This window comes from Cervus elaphus, chromosome 13, assembly GCF_910594005.1.
Source record: "Cervus elaphus chromosome 13, mCerEla1.1, whole genome shotgun sequence".
NCBI lineage: Eukaryota > Metazoa > Chordata > Mammalia > Artiodactyla > Cervidae > Cervus > Cervus elaphus.
Window position 1 is genome coordinate 57,977,760 of NC_057827.1, and position 20,262 is coordinate 57,998,021.

The window sequence follows — 20,262 nt, forward strand, 5'->3', positions numbered from 1 at the left end:
ACTTTAAAATTTACAAAGTACTTTCATATTTTTTCCTGATTTTTTTTTCTCTCCTTATACAACTATGAAAAATAGGCTGGGTGGATATCACTGTCATCCCTTACAATTGAATTAAAAAAAAAAAACACATGAAAAAGTCACAGAAGTAACTCATTCAAGGTCACAAATGTGAAATGAAGCAGAACTAAGATTTGAGTTTTAAGTTTTCTGAGTCCAAATATGATGCACCTTTAACAATACCATTACTAAATAAAACTTCTACTCAAATCCACCGAAGGCATTCTAATAAAATTCTGCTCAATGTAATCATGCACTGCTTACTCATCAGTCCTGAAGCCAATCTCAAGACTGTCAGCATAGAATTGCTTTCACACTCTAGTAATTTCTGGGAAAATCTCAATAAAGGAAGGATTTCAGAACTGAACCCTTCTTCTAAAACATAACTTATTCTAACCATTATGATTGCACCTAATGAATTCAATTTTACCCTTTCAACATTGATGAGCCATTGCTGGTATTTGTCAAAACTGATAACAAAATATAATGTCTGTTTCCTCAAGGTAAATCCCTTCTTGTTCCCTCACCTATTTTCATGATGTATTGTCATTTATAACCTCTGACAGTTGTGCCACATTTTCAACACCACTTAGAAACTAAGCACAATAATTTTAAAAGGTTTTGTACTATAAATTGGTTTCCTAAAGGAAGAAGAAGAAAAAAAACACTTTGAGTGCAGCTAACTCATGAAAGATGACTTAGTTTTGATGTACTATTTTTCAGTATAAGAGAAACCTGTTTTTTAAATATTTATGATTTAAACAAATCTTAATGAGGCTTTTTATCATAATTCTTCCTCAAGCCAATAAATACTAGAATTTTAGAGTCATTACAAGATAATACTTTGCAAAACAAAGATCACTGGATTATAAGCCTACGCCAGACTAACTATATGACCTTAAGTCAATTTACCTCTCTGGGTCTCAGTTTTGTCCTCTAGAAAAAGAATTCTTTAGCTTTCAAACATTTGTTTTTTTTTCACAGAGGTATCTCTTTTCTAATAACATATTACATGGGAATTCAACATAAAAATGGGAAAAGGAGAGTTCTTCTGGGCAGGGAGCTCAGATCCACACCCACTCAGAATGCTCCTAGGTCCCCCAACCTCCAAGCCCAGCCTCAGACAGCCCATGAAATATGTCTGAGGAACACAACATAAAAACCAAGAATGAACTCTTTCATGTCTATTCCAGCTCCAAAAGTTTAGGATTTCATGAACCTTACAATCCGTAGCATATATCATTAGAGAAATGAAAATGAAAATTTCAATGAAATACCACTACACACCTATCAAAATACTTTAAAAAACAACACCTAATAATACCAAGTGCTGGTTAGGGCTTGGAGCAAAGGAAACTCTTATTTATTGCTGGTGGGAATGCAAAATAGTATAACTACTTTGGAAAAAACAGCTTGGTAGTTTCTTATAAAAGTAAACATATACTTATGCACAACCAGCAATTCCATTTTTAGGTATTTACTCAAATGAAACGAAAACGCATGTTTAAATAAAAACCTACATGTGAATGATTTCCCTGATGGCTCAGATGGTAAAGCATCTGTCTACAATGCGGGAGACCCGGGTTCTATCCCTAGGTTGGGAAGATCCCCTGGAGAAGGAAATGGCAATCCACTCCAGTACTATTGCCTGGAAAATCCCATGGACAAGGGAGCCTGGTAGGCTACAGTCCATGGGGTCGCAAAGAGTCGAACACGACTGAGCGACTTCACTTTCACTTTCACATGTGAGTATCATTTACAGCTTTATCCATAATTGCCAAAAAAAATAGAATTAACCCAAATGTCCATCAATTGGTTAATGGATAAACAAACTGTGATATAATCCATAAAATGGAATAGTACTTTGCAATGAAAAGGAACAAAATGCTGACACATGCACTAATGTGAAGATATCTCAAAAGCACTATGCTTACACTGAAAAACTACAAAACATTGTTTTAAAAAATCAAAATAAATTGAAATACACCCCATGTTCATATATCAGAAGACTTAACACTGTTAAGGGGATGGCAACACTCCCCAAATTGATCTACAGGTTCAGTACAAAATTCCATCTGGATTTTTTTGTGTGTGTGCAGAAATTGACAAGCAAATCCTAAAATTCATAAAGAAATGCAATGGACTAAGAGTCAAAATAATCTTTAAAAATAACACAGTTGATGGATTCACATTTCCCAATTTCAAAACTTACCACAAAGCTAAAGCAACCCAAACAGTGAGACGGTGTGGTACTGGCATAAAGATGGATCAATGGAATATAAGAATCCAGATATAAACACATACATTTATGGTCTTACTAAGCCGCAGCCAAAGGGACCAAGACAATTTGATGGGGAAAGAATAGTCTCTCCAACCAAAACTACTGGACAATTGGGTGTCAACATGTAAAAGTACAAATTTAGGCCCCTACTTCACATTACACATAAAAATTAACTCTATTTGGACCATAGATCCAAATGTAACAGTTAACACCACAAAACTCTTAGAAGAAAATACAGGAGTAAACCCTGATCTGGAGTTAGGTCAGTGATTCCTTAAATTTGACACCCAAAGCACAAGCAATAAAAAAGATTAAAGTTGGATTTCATCAAAATTAAAACCTCTGGGTCTTCCCTGGAGGTCCAACGGTTAAGACTCCGTTCTCCCAACGCAGGGAGCCCAGGTTTAATCCCTGGTCAGGGAACTATACCCGCATGCCATAACTAAGACCCAGTGCAGCCAAATAAATTCAGTTAAATAAATTAAAACCTTTTATGCTTCAAAAGATATCACCGGGAAAATAAAAGACAACCCACAAAATAGGATAAAATATCTGCAAATCATCTATCTGATAAAGGCTCATATCCATAATGAACTCTTACAACTCAATAACAAAGACAACCCATTTAAAAAATGGGCAAAAGAGATGAATAGACATTTCTCAGAAAGACACACAAATGGCTAATAAGCACATGAAAAGATATTCAGCATCTTTAGTCATCGGGGAAGTGCAAATTAAAACCACAATGAGATCCTACTTCACACTCATAGAATAGCTATAATCAAAAAGACAATAGTGAGTGGAAAGGATGTGGAGAAATTGGATCTCCCATGCAGTCACTCTGAAAAACTGCTTGGCAATTCCTTAAACACTAAACATCAAGTCACCATAGAACCCAGTAACTCCACTCCTAGGTATCTATCCAAGAGAAATAAAAACATATTTCCACACAAGAACTTGTATGTAAATGTTCACAGCATATCCAAGAGAAATGAAAACATACAACCACAGAAAAACTTGTACATAAATGATCATAGCATTTTTTATAAAAGCCAAAAAGCCCAAAATAAAATAAAGCTTTATAAAAGCCAAAAAGAATACAAATTTCCATCAACCAATGAATGATAAAAGGAAATGTGATACGTCCATACAATGGAAAATCATTTGGTGATAAAAAAGAAGTACCTATATAAGTTACTACTTGGATGAGCCTCCAAAACATTATGCCAAGTGAAAGAAGTCAGTTACAAAAGACCATATATAGAGTGATACCATCTATTTGAAATGTCCAGAATCTATAGACAGAAAGGAGACTGGTGCTTGCCAAGGGCAGAGAGTTGGGAGGAGGAGACTGGAAATGAGGATGACAGCTAATTGGAAGTTATAGCAATGCTCTAAATTTAGACTATGCTGATTATTGTACAACTCTGTAAATATACTAAAAATTGTTTAATTGTATCCTTTAAACAGACTAACTTTATGATATATAATTTGCATTGAGATCTCAAAAAAGCATTATGCTAAGTGAAAGAAAAAAAGTGAAAGTCACTCAGTCATGTCTGAGTCTTTGTGACCCCATAGACTGTAGCCCACTCAGCTCCTCTGTCCATGGAATTCTCCAGGCAAGAATACTGGAGTGGGTTGCCATTTCCTTCTCCAGGGGATCTTTCCGAACCAAGGATCAAACGTGGGTCTCCTGCATTGCAGGCAGATTCTTTACCATGTCAGATTCAAAAGATTATATATTGTATGATCCTATTTCTACAACATTGTAGAAGAGGCAGAACTATAAGGACAGAAACCCAATTAGTGCATGACAGAGATCCAGGGAAGTGGGAAGGAAGAGACCATAAAAGGGCATGGGAAATTTTATGGGATAGTGGAAATAATTCTATATATGTTCGTTATACAACTGTACATATTTGTTAAAATTCAAAGAACTGTACACCTATAAAAGAGTGAATTTTTACTCTATGTAAAGAATATCCCAATAATCTGAATAACCTGACTTTTTAAAAAGGCAGGTTTATATTGTAGGCAAAGTGGAAAACAGTATCTGGAAACTTGAGAGCAAATAAAATAGTGGAAACCTTTAAAACACATCAGAATTGACTCTTAAGTTCCACAGCATATATGGAGTATGCCTCCTATGGATATCATTGAGATTACATAGACTGTAGCCCATAGCATATATGGAGTATGCCTCCTATGGATATCATTGAGATTACATGGACTGTAGCCCACTCGGCTCCTCTGTCCATGGAATTCTCCATACCACTCTATATGGCAGAGTGGTATTTGAGGACTATGGCAGAATTCCCCCCTTAACATTTGAGATCAGTTTTTTAAAAAGGCCTCCTTCTGAAAGACAAACATAATAACAATTTCTCTGGCCAAGTCGACTAATTTAGGAGGGAAAAATGGCATTTCGGGTAGAGTCTTAAGAAACATCCAAACAGAATATCATCTAGAATATACCTCAAAAAAACTTTACAAAACACTTAAGTTGCATTATTAACATATGTACAATAATCTACATGAAGTGGGCAGAAGTGGGCAAAGGGCTAAAGAGAAGACCATGAGCATTCAGTAAGCACCATTCAAGGGAGATAGAAAAGCTGATTCTGGTAGATACACAATTACTAGAACCCTACTATGGAGCAGAGAGACAGCTTACAAGGCTTTGGCACAACCTAGAAGGATGTCCCTCAAAATCATCTGATTTTCTCTGTCTTCCAAAATAGCTTCTAATTTGGGTTTCCAAAGTCTCTGATTCAAAAAGAAGTTTCTTCAATGGCAGAAACTAGTTTTCAGTACCTTACTATATGATTAACAAACAGATTCTGGATTACCGAAAAAAGTTCTTAGGACTTGATGAGCATAAGTCAATCCCCCAGATCTAATTGTTGAATGAGTACAGAAAATCATATTTTGTGTTCTGCAAAACACAGGGCCAGAACATAGACTGCAGCAGTCACCAAGTTCTTTTTTGACATCTCTTTCTTTAAAAGGAATATCTGCATTTATAAAGAATATCCTTCAAAGAGGGAACATGAAGAAAAACACTACAGAGACGTGGACAAATGTTTGTGCTAAAAGAGACTTGAGGGGTTTTCTATTTGAGTCTCATTTTGCAGATGAGAGGCTCAGTTGTGTCTTAAAGCTTAAGTTACCTGTTCAAGGCCTCAGAGTAAATCAGTCACAGTCAGGCATTTAACACAGGGCTCCTGACTCCCCCACCTCAGTGTTTTTCCCACTGGACTATATTACTTGCTTCATCATAGAGCAGTGAGTAAGAACAACTCTGAGGTCAGAGACACAAGTTCAAATCCTAGCTCCTGTACTGACTAGCTATGTAACACTGGATGAGTTATTTAACACCTCTAAGCCTTATTGTACTGAGTAAATGAAATGATGCACATAAAGTGCTCATCACAGAGCCCAGAACACAGTAAGTACTCAATAAAATTTTAAATGGATCAATTAACACATATTACAGTTAAGGTACATAATATGGACACTATATCAAGTAACTCTCTAACACATAAGAATGGCACCATGTTATGATACGCATAATTTGTCAGTACATTCATTTTAATTGTAATTAATCATGTCATAAAAACATAAAGAGAGGAACAGAAAATCATATGGAAAAAAGGATGCAAAAAAAGACTACTGAGATATCATTTCTATCCCTTAATTTGTCTTATTAGAATATAATTGAAAACATTTTATTTTCAAGTGTCATATGACAAAATGTATCTATCTGCTTATTAAAAACTCTACATAATTTTGAAAAGTAACTGGATCCTAATCAAACAAGGAAACTTTCTAGTCATTCTAAACCATAAATCCTAACTAAACAATAAACATATTTGCTCATGAAAACTAATTTAACCACTTTAAAACTTTTTATTATATCATGATAGAAAACATTGTAAGGACAGTATAAAGATGTCCCATGTGTCCTTCACCCAACTTCCCCCAATGGTAACATTTTATATAACTATAGTAAATTGTCAAAACTAAGAAGTTGACATGTGAATTGAGATAAAATTCACATCATAAGATTACCATTTTAAAGTATACAGTTCAGTGGCTTTTAGTATATATCTAGAGTTGTGAAGCTAGCATCACTAAATAACCGCCTTTTAAGTCACCAGAACATATCTCTAAAGACAAGAAAATCTGTTCATTTTTAAAAATCTATTTATTTCAAGTCAGAGGTAACCTTACATTTGCATTATTAATAATCCCCTTTATCAGAGCTAACATTTTCATTCATGCACATCTATTATCAATATTTATTGGACCCCAAGGTGAGACTTTACATACTAACTGTACAAAAATATAACCTCTGCCCTTCTAACAGTTCACAGTCTAGTGAAAGGAAGATGTGTGAGTGAACATTGACAATTTAGTGTGGTAGGTCTGCAATAAGGTCCCCCCAAGGCACTACCGAGCAACACTGGCTATCTACCCTGGAATAAGGAGGTGATGAGAGACCGATTCATGCAGTAGGAGAAAACGCACATGGAGGATGGCAGGAGACAAGGCTGGAAGAGTGTCAGCAGAGATGACAGAGGCCTCCTATGCCGTGCCAAAGGCCTAACTAAATAATAAACCCGTAGGCAATGGGAAAAGCTCGAAGGATTTGATCAGAGTTGCATTGGAGGCACTTTCACCCTAGACCTTTAAAGACCCTGTATCTGACAAGCACAAATGGAGAGCCAGGCAAGACAATGGAGGGGCCCTGATTCCTGCCATCACCAAGGCTACAGTCCAAAGAGAAAGACTGAATTCATCCAGAGCACTATCATGCCTCAAAAATGCAGAGCTCCTGTGACTTCTTGGAAGTTCCCATCTCATCCCACCTAACAGAAGAAGCCCGAGGGAGTGAGGAGTGAATTCAGTTTGGCATGTTATCAATAAGACCGTGATGATCACAGAAATATTGAAATCTCTCTACCAGTTAACAAATAGCCATTGCCCTCAGAGGCTTCTCCTTTCTTCCCTGGGACCAACCCTAACCCCATCTCCCATGCTTCAGCACTAAATATTTACTGTCTGGACCCAGTAGAGGACCCTAGACCCAACTTCAGTGCTCTTTGGCAGAGCCTTGGTCAGGGAGGTAGACATCTTAAATACCACCTCTACATGGGGGCCAAGCCCAGAAGCCTCCTTTAAACCATTAAGCCTCTTCTCATATTCAGCTGCAACAACAAAAAAACAGATCTCCAATATGCTTTCCATTATCCCCATCCTGCTTCCCCAGATTCTCCCTCCAAATTCTGACCAGATATTTCTGCTTATGGCTCATCTTGCTTTATCCCAACAGTTTCTCTGGTTTTAATCTTTTGTTTCTCCCTCTAGTCAACAATTTTAACTCTCTCTCCAGTTTCACCAACTTTAGCTGTCCAGTATAAAGACTTTCCTGGCCATGGACAGCCCTACCATGTCCATCCAGGCCTCAAGAACCAGACCTGAAGTTGCAGTAGACATTGGGTCTATTAATCCATTGTGACTGTGTGTGTGTGTGTGTGTGTGTGTGTGAGTCACTCAGTCACATTCAACTCTGCGACCCATTGTGAGTGTGTGTGTGTGTGTGTGTGTGTGTGTGTGTGAGTGAGTGAGTGAGTGAGTGAGTGAGTGAGTGAGTGAGTGAGTCACTCAGTCACATTCAACTCTGCGATCCCATGGACTGTAGCCCCTCAGGATCCTCTGTCCATGGAATTTTCCAGGCAAGATTACTGGAGTGGGTAACCATTCCCTTCTCCAGGGGATCTTCATGATTCAGGGATCAAACCCAGTTCTCCTGTGTTGCAGGCAGATTCTTTACCATCTGAGCCACCAGGGAAGCCCATTAACTATAAATAATTGCAGAAAATTAATAGAAAATCTAAACATACAATATTCAGTCCAGCCTCAAAATATCACTTTATACAATACAGATTTTCATTTGTTTGCACTATCTCAAATTCTAATGAACCAACATACATTTTTATGTTAAACAACAAAATTAAAGGTTATGGATCACATTATGCTTCAGTGTATTTACACACAATCATACTTATTTTTCCTAACACCCACCACCAATAGAAGGTGTGGCCACCACACAAAGAATCTGACCACAAGCAAAGGTATAACTTGTCAGTGATGCCAATTAAAAGTGGTGATAAGAGAATGTATTAAATGAATGGCCTAGAGTATAAATTAGCATAAAACAAAGAACATACTAAGAGATGGACAGAAGAGCTATCATGTCAGAAAAGACGGAAGGAAAATTGTGGAAATCAAGAAGTGAAGACAGTGTAAAGTTTTTCAATTTCTTTTGCCATTTTCTTTTGACCAGAAGCTAAAGGGATCACATATGAGACACATTATTAGTAGAAATAGTTCATAACATTTTATGACATACTAAAAGATATAATTTGCAGCAAGACAATATAATATCATTATATCTGTCTCTTTCAAATAATCAGACTGTCTAGCACCAATATCAAAAATTGGAATACAGGTAATATGTGTTCTCCTTTACCATAAATTAGAAAACAATTCCTAGATGTGTTTTCTGTACTACAGCTATTCATTTAAAGAAGCTAAATTACCTAAATTATCCAAGGTGTATCTAAAAATAAGCAAAGGAAATGTTGATCAGCTATTCTGCTTATAAAATCTGACATGACAATAGTCAGCTCAAACTTATGTCCCATAGTTACAGCAAACAAATGCTCACTTTTGTTTTTTTAACTTACTGCACATGTACTAGAATCTGAAACTGGGCATAGATTGAAGATTTAGATTTTTGCTTATGGTCAAATTCTTTGTGTGGTGACCACACCTCCTGTTGGTGGAGGGAAGTGTTAAAAAAAAAAAAAAGGTGTGATTGTGATGTATGTAAACATACACTGAAGCATAATGTAATCCACATCCTTTAATATATGGAACTACCTTATGTTTTGATCAGACTTTTCTCTCTCACAGGCAGGTTCCTTCTCAGTGGCCTCCCAGAGTGCTGATGGGATATTCCGTTGTACAGATGAGTGTGTACTGCGAAAATGCAGATTCAAGATAACATCCCAGGCATCACTGCCAATCCATAGGTCCTTCTGACCTATGAACCTCTAATTCCAAAACAACCTCAGGAAGTTTTGGAATTTGCTAGAGGCAAAAATCTGAAAGAGGGCAGGCTGGGTGTCTTCTCCAGCCTCAGTCATCCCCTAGAAGTACTTGAGATCCTTCAGTGAATTGATTATTTCTGCTTCCTTGTGTGGTGATCAATGTTCCTACCTGCTTGGCTTACCTCTTGTGTGACAAAATAAGAATCTTCTAACACCTCCTGCCTAGAGCATCTGGAATCCTCTGGGGCTCCTGGAGTCAACTCTTCCACCTAGGTGTCCTCAGAATTAGGCTAGGGCCCAGACTAAAGGCCCTTGAGTTAAAATCAGGCTACAGAGAAACAGGCTCTGCATCTGTTTGGAGGCAAAGGATAATGTGCCAGACTTTGAAGGGCCAGAATGAGTACCAGACTAAGAGGGTTCAGCTGAAGGCCGAAGAATTGATGCTTTTGAACTGTGGTGTTGGAGAAGACTCTTGAAAGTCCCTTGGACTGGAAGGAGTTCCAACCAGTCCATCCTAAGGGAGATCAGTCCTGAGTGCTCATTGGAAGGACTGGTGTTGAAGCTGAAACTCCAATACTTCGGCCACCTGATGTGAAGAGCTGATTCATTTGAAAAGACCCTGATGATGGCAAAGAGGGAAGGCGTGAGACGGGGACGACAGGATGAGATGGTTGAATGGCATCACCATCTCAATGGACATGAGTCTCAGTAAACTCCGGGAGTTGGTGACGGACAGGGAGGCCTGGCGTGCTGCAGTCCATGGGGTTGCAGAGAGTCTGACACGACTAAGCAACTGAACTGAACTGAATGATCTGGCTTTTTCCTACCACAAATTCAATGAAAATGGCCAGACATCTGAGTGTGCCCGGGGGCATGCTGCTTTGAGGCACCACTATTTCTTTCAGGTCTTGGGCCCATGGGCTTTTGCTAATTTATCTGGCTCCCATAACACCACTTCACAGCAAGCCTCCTTAATCTCTCCAACAATATGTGGTGCTCATATTGTCAGTCATTCCCCTATTCATCAGTCTGTAGACTATCCCTCCTTTTTCTCCTTTTCCAGAGCAAAATAACCGATTAGCATTGGCATTCTGCCGAACATTGATTGCCCAAATGCCAAACAGTGCTTTCTTGGAGGTTCCCATCCCCAAAGCTCCAGCCTGGCATTGTGCTGAGTGCTAAAAGTGCACCCTGTGTAGGGCTGGGAACTTCGGAGCTGGCAGGCAGGGGCACATGGAAGAATCCAGGGAAGTACTCTTCTGTCCTCTAGAAAAGCTATTTGGGGTGGCCACTTGGGTTAGAAATGCTTAAAAAAAAAAAAAAGTGCCTCTTAGGGCTCCATGGGTCACATTTCCAGACTCTTAATACACGATCTAGGCTACACTGTATCGGTCAAAGGATTTTCAAATATTAGCTGGATGTTAGAATTTGATACCCTCTTTTTTTGTCAGGTAACAAATTGACGCCAAAGATGACATTTCTTGAAAATAAAATTCGCATGCGCTTGCTGCAGCCACAGAATTAAGATTGCTATCCCAATGCACATTTTCTTTATATGATGCCATCGCTTTATGAGGAATCTTAATTTGTGTTACAGTTTTGGAATTAGATTTAATTCAATGCCAGCTTTATGCATTTATTTTTAGTTTAGATTCACTCCTCTGAGCTTGTCAAGAATGATTGAAATTCACTAACAGTAATTTTTCCTAGGCAAGTAGATTCCTGTTGTTTGACTCAACTGTACCAGACCAAGTCAGATCAACATAGTAAAAGAAAGATTAAGTATATTTGGCTTTACACTTTTAGCTTTTCTACCTAGAGGGAGCCTGCTGCTACCTCAGCCTGGAATGCCCTTTACCCATCCCCATAGCCCATTTTCTGCTTTTGGCAACTTTTCATGACCCAGTTCAAACCTCACCTCCTTTGAAAAATATTTATTAGTCTCAAGTCCCCCACATTTGCACTGCCACAGCATATCACCTTGTATAAGCCCTGAATTTTCTGATGTTTTATAGTTTGCTATTTACATGTTTGCAGTCCCTCTCTAGACTGTAAGACCTTGGACGACAGGGACCTTTACAACTCCTGTCCCCCTAGTGCTTTAAGTTGTGAAGATTTCTTTTGAAAAACAGTATACAAATATGAAATAATCATATTGTTTGTAGGTCAGAGAAGATGAATAATAAAATAATCGATAATGTAAGAACATCAAATTGGAATTAAGACCCATCTTTAGACTCCTGCCCACTTGAAAATGGGTATGCATATCTGCAAATAACCTTTTACCTTTCAAAGTTAGAGAATCAGTTAAGGCCATTCAGAAATAGAAAGTTAGAAATATGAGATTCACTCTTGGCTTCTCCTTCTCCTGCACTTTTAATATCCAATTAATCAACAATACTTATCAATGTTCCCTACTAAATATGTGTGTGACCCGGGAGAGATCCTCAATCCTCAGCAAGCTAAGTGTCAGTTGGAAGACTTCTTAAAGCAAACAGCTAACCTCCAGCCCCCAACTTTCTGATTCACTGGATCTGCAGCGGAGCCAAAAATTTGCATTTCTAACAAGCACCCAGGTGAAACTGGCGCTGTTCATCCAGGAACCACACTTTGAGAACCATTGCTTTAAACCACTGGAGAAGGAAATGACAACCCACTCCAGTATTCTTGCCTGGAGAATCCCAGGGACGGGGGAGCCTGGTAGGCTACAGTCCATGGGGTCACTAAGAGTCGGACACGACTGAGTGACTTCATTTTCACTTTTCACTTTCATGCATTGGAAAGGGAAGTGGCAACCCACTCCAGTGTTCTTGCCTGGAGAATCCCAGGGACAGAGGAACCTGGTGGGCTGCCGTCTATGGGGTCGCACAGAGTTGGACACAACTGAAGCGACTTAGCAGCAGCAGCTTTAAACCACCCACTCTCCTTACTTTTAACACGGTTCATGACTTCTACAAAAAGAAATGAGCCCCTGAGTTGTGACACAGTAAGACGGCTCAAATAAGGTAGAAGGATAGCTAGGTTTGGTCCTTATCCTGGGTCCTGGCTTCCCTGGGTAGGCAGTGGTTACCTAACCTGAAATGATCTTGAACATATGAGAGAAAGTCCTAAAGCATTTCTGGAGTGGTCCGGAGTGCCTCTAAATACAGAGCAACAGATGAGGTCATGGTAATGCAGGGAGTCAGAAGCAGAGGGGGGCACGAAAGCTATAATCACTTGTCAAAGGGGTGTTTTCTGTAGACAAGTGAATGGAGCTATTGTACACAGACTCGGTGGTTGCCAAGCATGTGGCCCAATTATTTTGCCTGTATGAGCATGGCACGGAAGGATCTCCTTAGAGGACTTCACACAAGCTGATGTTTAGTCCGGCAGTAGCAAGTAAAAGCCGGGAGAATCTGAACCTAAGAATCTTTTCAAGTTCCTACCTGCCAAATCTAGGATGTGAGAAAATTAAGCTGGAAGGACCACAAAAGTAAAACACCTGAAAATAGTACAGCAATTATAATTGGTCAAAGACCAAAAAGGGGCCTATCTTGTTCAAAATATTGGCAATAATGAGGATCACATGGCTGCCTTGGGAGGCAAGAGGTCCATAATTTAAATCTGGGGATTATCCTCCCAGAGAAACTGCTCACCCCAGTCTACCTCTGGCTCTACCCAAATGTAAAATGTCTGTCAAAGTTCAAAATGACCTATTGGCCATCATGGCTTAGGGTCTTAAAAGAATGGAAGGCCTGCTTCAGTAGCTAGAATGGACATATGACAAGGTGTTCTGTTTTCTTAGGAGAAACACCATTCACTTTACAACATAGGATGGAGATGCTTTGTGCATGCTAAGTCGTTTCAGTCGTGTCTGACTCTTCGAGACCCCATGGACTGTAGCCCATCAGGTTCCTCTGTCCATGGGGTCCTCCAGGCAAGAATACTGGAGTGGTTGCCATTTCCTTCTCTAGGGGATCTTCCCGATCCAGGGATCAAACCTGCATCTCCTACGCCCCCTGTAACAGCAAGCAGGTTCTTTACCACTAGCGCCACCTGGACAGAGATGCTTTAGTACTCTTCAAATTTCTCCACTGCATAAGAAAACCATTCAGGTGGTTGGCTTGAGCCCCAGGGATCAAGATCGTAAAACAAAGGAGCAACAACTGCCCTCCTGGCCTCTGAAAGAGCAGCACCATCTTCCCCAGGTACCATGCAGGTGAGATACAGAAGCTGTAAGGTTGCTGCCAATCCTCCATGACATTCCCATCTCTTGTACAAGCTCTGGCTAGGCACAGCTGAGGGAGAGACACCCACAGGAAGCTGCTCTGGGAAACAGCGTCTGCAGAGTCCAACAGAATGTTGCAGATGAGCCCATCAGCGAGAGCATGAATTCAACTTGAAATAGGCATAATTAGAAACAGATTGGCAAGCATGGTTCACTTCCTGTCCGGGCAAGAGGTTAGGAAATGAGACTGTGAGGAGGTTGTCTTATGCGGTGCTGACGTCAGGGAAAGGAGTGAAGGAGATTTCTGTGGCTGTGGTGATACCTATACTCAGTGTCCTAATTCTAGCAGACCTCTATCCATGTACACTATACTACACCGTGAAACACTGTACTACCCCCATGTACACTGTACCACATCCATATATACTGTACAACACCCATGTACACTGTACTACCCCATGAAGCACTGCCCTACACCCATGTACACCGTATTCATCTGATGCAAGCCTTCTAAACCTGCAGAGATGGGGGAAGTGAGGGCACCTGAAAGGCTTGACATCCTAAGAGACAAAGGAAAAAAATCATAGTGGTTTTGGACTGAAGTCCCACTAATTCCACAAAGGACAATGACAAAAAGTTATCAGGCTTCATAAAATACCACATTTACATACTGTAATTTCTCATCAGAAAGAGGGGGGCTACACAGCAAAATGGTTTGAAATGGAATGGGTTGAAACTACAGAAAGGGTTACGTTGATACAACTCTTAGAGAAAATGCTTATTGTTTTCAGGTATAATAACTTTTAAAGTGTTTTAGTTAACCCAGCAGTCCCGTAGCACAAATCAGAAAAAGTATTTACTGAACTAAAACTATGCAAGGCACTGAACTAGGTGCTGTAATTCTCAGGGTTTAAGATTTATAGCCTCCGATTACTCTCTCTTTTATAGATTAGTCTAAAGTGTGATCTATCAGAAAATAAATTTCTTAAAATAATCAAAAATATTTTAATATATCATTGGTAAATTGCCTCTAAAATAATGTCATGCTTCTTGTTGTGGGTTACACATTTTAAGACCTCTACATAAAACACTACAAACATGAAAAACTACTGTTTTTTTGCCCCAGGTTGTCTGATTTTATTTTGGCAAACACTTCCTTTTTTAAAGTATGACGTTAATATCACAGACATGATACATTGTCTCTGGACAATGTAACAGAGGACTCAAAAGCCACATTATATTTTATTATACACTATAGTGAATTGCCTCATCTAGCATACTCATTCCAAGCTTTTAACAAAATGCAAATTCATACAAATACCCTTGAGTAAAATCTTCTGTAGTGATTGCTTCTAGGTTCCTCTTGGATGAACACTGACACTTCCTTAAACAGGACTTCTTCAAAATCAAAAAGAATGAAAACATAAATACACGCCTAGAATTTACCTTCTGTATCAAACAGACTGACTTGCATTACTTTTATACAATAAATGTTTTAATGCACTAATTAAGAAACAGAATACAAGTGCTTTTAGGATCCTAGGAAGCTAATTTTGGAACTTAGTTTTAAGAATTAGATTCTAACTGACTTGCTATTGTAACAGAGATCCTGAGACTGAATAATTACTTTTTAAAATAAAGTTTTAAAAAACCAATATTCATGAAAATACCTCAGCTCTGTGTTTTCGTCTGTTAATAAAATTACCCTAATTCTCTAAGAACATCCCTTTTGCATTAATGAAACCAAGGATTCCACTTACCAAGAAGTTCTTAGAAAAGACAAGCCATGGTTCAAGCAATAAACGTCCCTCTAAAGCCAAAGACCTTGTAGAGTAGAAGGAAAGCAAACCTGAACTCTTGATTTTAAAGAAGAGTTCTAATAAAGATTTCACTTATGCCAGCACAGGATTTTACAATTTTATTGAAATTAATCATAAATCATTTTAAAAGCACTTACAGCTGAAGTTCATTTATTTTTCTAAAACAGTAAAACATTTCTCAGTTCTATTTCTGAATTGAATAGACTAAAGCACAATGTAAGTACAGTAGGCTATTTAAGTGTTCTTTATTATTTGTAGTAATTTTCCAAGTAACTTTGTCTTTACTGTGATGTAAGTATTAAATTTCCATTTTATAGATGAAGAAATTAAGGTACAGACAGGTGAAGTGCCTTAAGAAGTCAGAATGGAGAAAAGGAACAAAGACGGGATTTAGAAGCAAAAGGACTGGGATTTAAATACAGTACAGCCACCTACTAGCTTTGAGCAAGTTCCTTCATTTGGGATTTTCATCTGTAAAATAAGGACAATACCACCTACCTCTCAGTGGTTGATGTAAGGTTGATGTAAGCAAAGCACCTGGCAGGAAACTAGTACACAGTTAGCCATTCAACAAATACAGGCTCTCCCATCAATCCACAATCCATTTTCTTTAGCTGGTACAATGAGTCTATAATCAATCCATAACACTGATGTGAGGAAAATGAGATAATAATACAGGCAAAGCACCTGGCAGGTGCAAGGATCAACACGTTTGTTCTCCCCCTCAATATTCCCTCCCTTACTCCAGGTCCCACAGTTACTAAGTGGCTGAGCCACAATCAAATCCGCATCTTGGTTCCACTTTAGAACTGCCTCTGCATGTACATTTCATTTATGGTTGCACCTTATTTAACTGGAAAAACTAATCTAACCTAACTGCTTAATCAGTTGTTATTTCAGTATGTTCCCAGTAAAATCAGATTCATTTCTCGGGTAGCTTTACTTTTCACCAATAACCAAAAAAGGTGATTAATATTTCTGACTTGGCAATATATATTTTTGATACATACTTCTACTGGCATTTCTGCAATAGTCTTAATATTTTATAAACTATTATAACCTGAAAGATAGTTTAAAAATCTATTCTTGAGGATATTACATGCCTAAGCACCTAAATGACTCCATTTGGGGAGTTCAAAAATACTAGGCAGCCTTTTCATTTTTCCTATTTTCTCCCAAATAAAGTAATAAGGTAAGGTAGTAAATGTGGTAACTAAATAAACATGTGATTAAGAGAAAGAGATTTGTGAAAAATATGGACCAGATTTGCACTTATGAGGCAATGACCTTCAAAACTGGCAGGGAACTTTTAACAATGTTCTTCACAAGGAGGCAATTATACTACAACCCTTCTATGTATACTTTCATTTCTCATGGTCCACAAATATACTTGCATATCAGAAAGAATAAAAGAACAGGCTGGTAACTGTGGCAACCTTCATTGAGAGGATATAAGGAATTTTTATTACCTTAATAATCACATCATAAATGCCAGATCAGTATAACTGCTGCAATACAAAAGGCTAGACCAACACTTTGACAGAATTTCCTACAAACTGAAATTTACCAAATGTAACTAACACTCTAAGCCAATAATACACTTCTGGTTCTGTAATACCCTATGTGGTCTCTGATCACCTCAAGAAGTACTGACATTTAGATACCTTATTTTCAAGAAAAACACAGACATACAATACTTTTAGGAAAAGAAGTTTAAACTATCACCAATTTTTTAATATAATATATGGTACTGTAATTCCTAAATGATGTAAATATTGCTTTAATTTAATAAGTGACACACACTGATTAAAAAAAAAAGACCCTGTGCCCAGTGTTTGACAAGTAAGCACATGTGTGCGCCCTCTCTCTCTCACACACACACATAATAGAAATATACAAGGGGGAAAAGTTGCTAAGAAAAGCTCAATCTCTAAATGCTCAAAAAAGGTATATGCTCAAAATATTAATTTCACATAAAATACTGTCTTATCCACATTTCCTCACATGGGTAAAAACAAAAGCAACTCACAGTAGTAGCACCAAAGAATGACAATAATACATATACTTTAGAATTCCTGTGTTTTTAAATTTTCATAAAAGAAACACAATGCACAATCATTGACACATCTAGATAGTGAACACTTATGACAGTATGGGCATATTACACCAGGCTTAATTTTTTAGCAGCCTAAATTTTTATAACATATTAAATTGAAACAATGTAAAATTAAAACCAGCAGGAAAATAAACACAACCACAGTAGCACACAGAAAGCATAAAACCAATAACTCCTGCTCAACTTAAAAATATTTTCCTCAACAGTAATAAAAACTACCCACAAGTATAATACCAATCTGCCAACTGGGTTTCCACTAACTGGGAAAAATAACTAGTTGCCTTGTTGTGATACCTTAAAACCACAAGATTATCACTAAATAGAGAGGTGTTTTATTTGTACTTTCTATCTCGGCAAAAGTTAACAATCTGCCCCAGAAATTTTATCTCACCATATATCCCCAAAGTATTTTTAAACCCATAAAATCTAAATCTCACACTGCCCTTGATATGCTATTGTGTAAATGCTTTAAATTTTAAAATAAAGATTTTAAAAGCTCTACACAATGTATTCAAATAGTAAACATGTCAACTCAATCTGTTTTCTCTGGTTCCCCCCCACTCCCACCAAAAACAAAACACTGGTACATGACACATAAAGATACAATAGAAACAAAAAGTAGCATGTCACTCATTCAGTAAGGATATAATACACAACATCTCTCTATCATATTCTACTACAAAAATCCTTTCACTTAATTGGCTAGCATCTTTATGACTGCTTAATCTGTATTTAAGGGGCCTGAAAAAGAGATTTTGTTCTCCTTCCCTACCCTCATAAATCTTTGGCAGAGGTCAGCATTTATGCCCAGAGCTGGGTTTTGGAGGTGGGAGAAAAAGGAAAGTGGAGAGAAGGCAGAACTGAGCAGGGAGTCAGCAGACAGCAGCTGCTCTCATATACTATCCAGCGTCTTTCTCACACACCGCTATTTTCCGCTATTGAGCATTGTCAGCAAAAAAAAAAAATAATAATAATTAATGGGGGTTGGGGGGAGGCGGGGAGGGAGACAAAGAGAGTAGGACCCGGGCAGACAGTTCTTGCCTGCCACATCTGAGATGAGAAGCTCTCTCGGGCTTTTGCTGCAGAGGCGAGAGATCAGGTGAGACCCTCCGGGTCCAACTCAATCTGCTTCTCCAGAAACAGCGGTTTGGGGCAGGTGAACACAGGACCCTCTCGACTGAGAACTACGCGCCGGAGCATTGTCAGCGGTTTCTATTCCTGACTTTATAAAGGAGAGAGGGCTGCGACTGCATTCCTGGGCAAGACTACTACTCCTGACGTGCCACCCAGGAGGTTGTAAAAATCCCTTCAAAAACACCAGGTTCCGAAGAATGCCGTGCAGCATTACCGTATTGTTGGCGTTTCCCCCCCCCCCTTTTTTTTTGTAAGTCACCGATTCTCGCCAATGCCAACCCTCAAATCGCTGGGACTTGTTGCTAAATCTTTACCTCGCGCCCCCCAGAATTGCCCAGCTGAATAAGATTTGGGGAGCGAAAAGCCGGGGAGATAGGGGGGTTAAATCTTTACAGCCCAAGGGTCTGGGTTCCCTTCAACAGGCCACTCTGTATGGGCTACGCGTTCAATTCTACCTTTGGAGAGCTCTGACTCACAAATGCTGGGGGGGGGAGATTATGACATACACCATCATCCTTCCAGTCAAAGAGATAGGAGAAAAGCCGCCAGCCGTCCTTGCCGGACCAGAAAGCCAAAGCCTGCACCGTTCCACCCCCCCGCCCCCCGACTCCCTGTCCCCCGACGGGGCGGCCGGGGAAAGAGCCTCCCGCCCTCTCCGCCCCCCTCCGGACGCCCGCGGAAGGTGCTCACCACATCTGCGGGTTCGAGGAGCCAGGCTGGGGCGCCCTCACCTCGGGAGAGCGCAGGGGACGAGCTGGGGGGTCCAGGACGCCCGGACTCGCGCCGCAGCGGCGCCGAGCTCCGGGTACCCAACCCCGGACCCGGGCTCAGGCGCCCTGCACCGGCGGGGCCGTCCGCCGCAGGCAGCGGCGGACAAAGCGCTGGGGTCTGGGGCGACCCCCGGGGGCGGCCGCGGGCCGAGCCGGCTAGACTCGGGGAAGAGGGGCCCCGGCGGCGGCGGCGCGCACTGACCTGGATGGTGCAGGTGTACTCGCTGTCGTCCAGCAGCCGCACGGTGCAGCTGTACTCGCGCTCCAGGCTCCTGCTGCTGCCGCTCATCAACCTGCTCAGCATCTTCCCGCCCGCCCGCCTCCGGGGGAGACGCGGCGGCGCTGCGGACCCCGGACCAGGCGCCCCTCAGCCGGGCAGCTCCGCGCCGGCCCCAAGCACCTGCACCATCACCCCAGCGCGATCGCCGCCGCTGCCTCCTGCCCGCCCGGCTCCTCCTCCTTCTCCTCCTCCTTCTCCGCCACCGCCTTCCCCCAGCCCAGAGCCAGCGCCGGACTCGCTCTGCTCCGCGCCCCACTGCCCGTGTCCTGCTTGTGGGGCGGGGACTCGGCCGGAGGGAGGCCAATGGGGGTCAGCGCGGCGGAACCGAGTGGCAGACGGAAGAGCCAATAGAAACGGAACACTGCGATGATAGACAGGTCAGGGAAGCAATCGCGGCAAAGCAGTCGGACCGAGAAGTCAGGCCCGCCCTCTGGCGTTCCAAACCAGGGGCTCCTTTTCTCTCTGCGGTTCGGATA

General features: G+C 40.4%; 1 protein-coding gene across 1 annotated transcript in view; it reads right to left on the bottom strand.

The window, feature by feature from the left end:
- Positions 1-19,987, bottom strand: part of FRMD5 (FERM domain containing 5) — a 313,088-nt gene extending 293,101 nt beyond the window's left edge. The window contains exon 1 of the mRNA XM_043921704.1: positions 19,709-19,987. Within this exon, the coding sequence (XP_043777639.1) occupies positions 19,709-19,810 (102 nt within the window). The 5' untranslated portion in view covers positions 19,811-19,987. The remainder of the gene's footprint in view (positions 1-19,708) is intronic.
- Positions 19,988-20,262: the final 275 nt, after the last annotated feature.